The 3032-nt window shown below is 33.9% G+C and overlaps 1 protein-coding gene across 2 annotated transcripts in view; it reads left to right on the forward strand.

Annotated features, from left to right (window-relative positions):
• The window catches only part of LOC21407466 (ATPase family AAA domain-containing protein At1g05910), a 6965-nt gene extending 5021 nt beyond the window's left edge, over positions 1 to 1944 (forward strand). The window contains exons 8-11 of one of the 2 annotated variants that reach the window (XM_024166293.1): positions 1 to 35; positions 452 to 517; positions 605 to 854; positions 1389 to 1944. In XM_024166293.1, coding sequence (XP_024022061.1) covers positions 1 to 35; positions 452 to 517; positions 605 to 854; positions 1389 to 1780 — 743 coding nt within the window. In that variant the 3' untranslated portion in view covers positions 1781 to 1944. The remainder of the gene's footprint in view (positions 36 to 451; positions 518 to 604; positions 855 to 1388) is intronic. The other variant, XM_024166294.1, reaches the window with a different exon arrangement.
• Positions 1945 to 3032: the final 1088 nt, after the last annotated feature.

The raw sequence follows: 3032 nt of genomic DNA on the forward strand, positions 1-3032 counted from the left end.
TGCAAGATTTCGAGCTCATTGTATCCAATGCGAAGGTTCGTTTTCCTTGTCGTAGCTTTTCATGCAAGGAAATGTAAAATAGCTGTATTTTCAAATAAGACCGTCATTGATATTGTCTATCGGAGACATGGTTATGAAACTTGTGTGGATCAGTAGAAAATTGAAATCGTAACTTAAGCAAACAGAGACTCACTTTTAACATAGTAGATTAGAGTGCTGCTGATATTATTGCTTCACATTACAAATCACAATTTTGTCATCTCTTATTCCTTTCTTCTCACTAGTGGCTGCTTAAAAGCATCCTCAAGATCGAAAGCTTTTCCATTATAACAGTCACTATATCGATGAAAAGCGGAGCGAAACAAGCTCAAGAAATTGGGATCTTACATAAACAGTTTCTTTTGTGAGTTTTCATGCAGCAATGTTATCGGTTTTTCTGTCTGAACTTCAGATTTATAACGGAGATGACTACAATGGTGCTAGGATCGTTAGTAGGGCTTATGAGCTGCGAGATGCAGTAAGTTTTTTAATTCTTCTTTCTTGCTTCAGTTATTTTCTGGTGCTTTGGCCCATTGTATATTGTGAAAATGCTTTTATTCCTTAGGTACATGGGATGCTATCACAGATGGATCCTGCTCTGGTTGCATACTGCGATAAGATAGTGACCCAAGGTGGTCCTATGCACATGCCAGAAGAATTAGGGGGATCTACTTTCCCATTGACCCCTGTCATGCAGCTAGGAACGGTCACTAGAGTAAGTGCTCGACTTAGAAATGTCCAGCCGGAGGTAAATCCGGATCAAAGTTATGGGGCACTGAAACGGCCGAAAAAGAATGTTGATGCTGCACATGCTGGTATCTACGTTTTAGTTTATTTCTTTGTTGTTCCACATTTTTAGAAGTTATCACGCTTGCTTTACTGCTGCTGCTGTTTGTTTGGTGTACTATTCTTTAACATGAACTCTAAATGTAGGATAAATATACGCACGTGTTTATACATATGTAAACAAGCAAGCACACAAGTGGATTCATGTGCATAAAAATTTACACGCATAGAGGGGGAGATTAAGTTGTGATTTTTTCGCTGTGTCAAGTGATATTTTGTTGGTACACATCGTTATATATTTACTAGTTTCATCAAATAATTATTTTATGTGAAATTTGTGGAGAAAAACCGTATTTTTCCTCCATGAAAATTGATGCTTGAGAAATCCTTTTTCTTCTGTTTCATCACTTTCTTGGTCTAAATTTGTAAGACACCATGGAAAGCCTAATTTTAGTTGGTGAACGGGTTGATCTCTTATCCTCTGTTCACTATTTGATAGTAATTATCGAATTTTTGGAGTACTCTGTATGTGACGTTAAATTTACTGATGATATTAATTTCAGCTTCAGAAGAGAAGTCGCGGCTACACGACCCGTCAAAGCCATCTGAGGATTCAGAAGCGAATGAAGCAAATCCCGAGAGGCCTGGAACATCTGCTGCTGATTTCAACGAGCAAGAAGCGTCAGCTCCGGAAGTTGAAGTTCCTGATCACAGCGATGGAAGTGGAGACTGCGATGTTACAACGCCAGATAGCGAAACTATAAATCAAGTGGAGTCTGTCAAGCTGCGTTTTGTGGACCGATCAGAAAACTTTAACATTCCACAGCTTGAGAGGCTTTACACCCGAATTATGAAGGGCATTTTTGAAATCAAAGACACAGAAAGTAGAGATGATCCCAAGGCTTCAATCTTGAGATTTTTGGTCAAATTCGTGGAGGATGACTCAAATTTCTAGGGGTTCCCTTTTTTTTTTTTTTTTTTTTTTTCAACTCTTATTTTTCCTCCTTTCCTTGCTCTTCCCAGAGAGGGAAAAAAGAAAGAAAAAAAAAAAATCCACCAGGTAGAGAATGTAAATCCGGGATCTTTTTCATTCTACTAATTGAGTGATAGTTTCTTTAGCAAAAAATTTATTGCGTTCCGAGTAGGATTGGCTGCATTATATTTAATGGTCGGAATAAGTTATTGATCATGATTAATATCTTTTTTTAGTTAAATAACTAAGTATTAATTAAATGGAAAGGATATACTAGTCAAAAGGGGTATTAATTAAATGAAAAGAGTATATTAGTTAAAAAGGATATTAATTAAATAAAAGAATAAAACATTTAGAGACCTTTAATAAGGGGATTCATATCATGATTTGAATCATGATTTATAGTTCGTTACAGTATTTTTTCTCACAAAAAATACACGTAAATAAAAAATGGTTCTAATCTTATGAATTACAGTATTTTTTCTCACAAAAAATACACGTAAAATACACGTAAATAAAAAATGGTTCTAATCTTATGATTTTACGTTAGGTTCAAAACCTACGCACTTTAAGGGTAAGTTTAGCAATTTAAGCAATTTTTACATATTTTTAACGGTCAGAAGAAATGTTACTGATCATGTGGTGGTTTTCAATTTCAGCCATTCACTCGTTTTTGCTGTGAATATAAACACAAGTAGGCTACTTTTAGTGCTTTTTCTTTCCACAAATACAATCGACCATAGAATATGAAGAGCAATATAATGAGAGCAATATAATAAATACTATAATAAAAAATGAAAGTTGAGATCATATCAATTGCCACTCTGGTATAATTGCATTGTTTCTTAACACCATTTTAAAAATTTTAAGCAGGTAAGTGTGCCTTGAATCTCATTAATTTGGTATGGGAAAATATCAAAGACACCACTTGTGTTTTATCAAAATACCACTTTCATTCCTTTTATCCCAATACACCCTCTAAAGCAACTAAACTTTATAAAATACTAAGATTACCATTCCCAATCTTTATTAAATACAATTAAAACATTACTAAACGAAAATGTTAAATAAAATCAATCTTAAACTTGTGAAATGAATATATATATAAACACGTTTAGAAGGTATACTTAAATCGTGATTATTGATTCTAACGTTTGAAATTCAAAATTTTTATGAGAAAAACACTATAGTAAAATTAATAATTTGAGTTTGAGTATACGGGTCCTATATATAT

The sequence above is a fragment of the Morus notabilis genome, unplaced genomic scaffold (genome assembly GCF_000414095.1).
Source record: "Morus notabilis unplaced genomic scaffold, ASM41409v2 Scaffold212, whole genome shotgun sequence".
Lineage (NCBI taxonomy): Eukaryota > Viridiplantae > Streptophyta > Magnoliopsida > Rosales > Moraceae > Morus > Morus notabilis.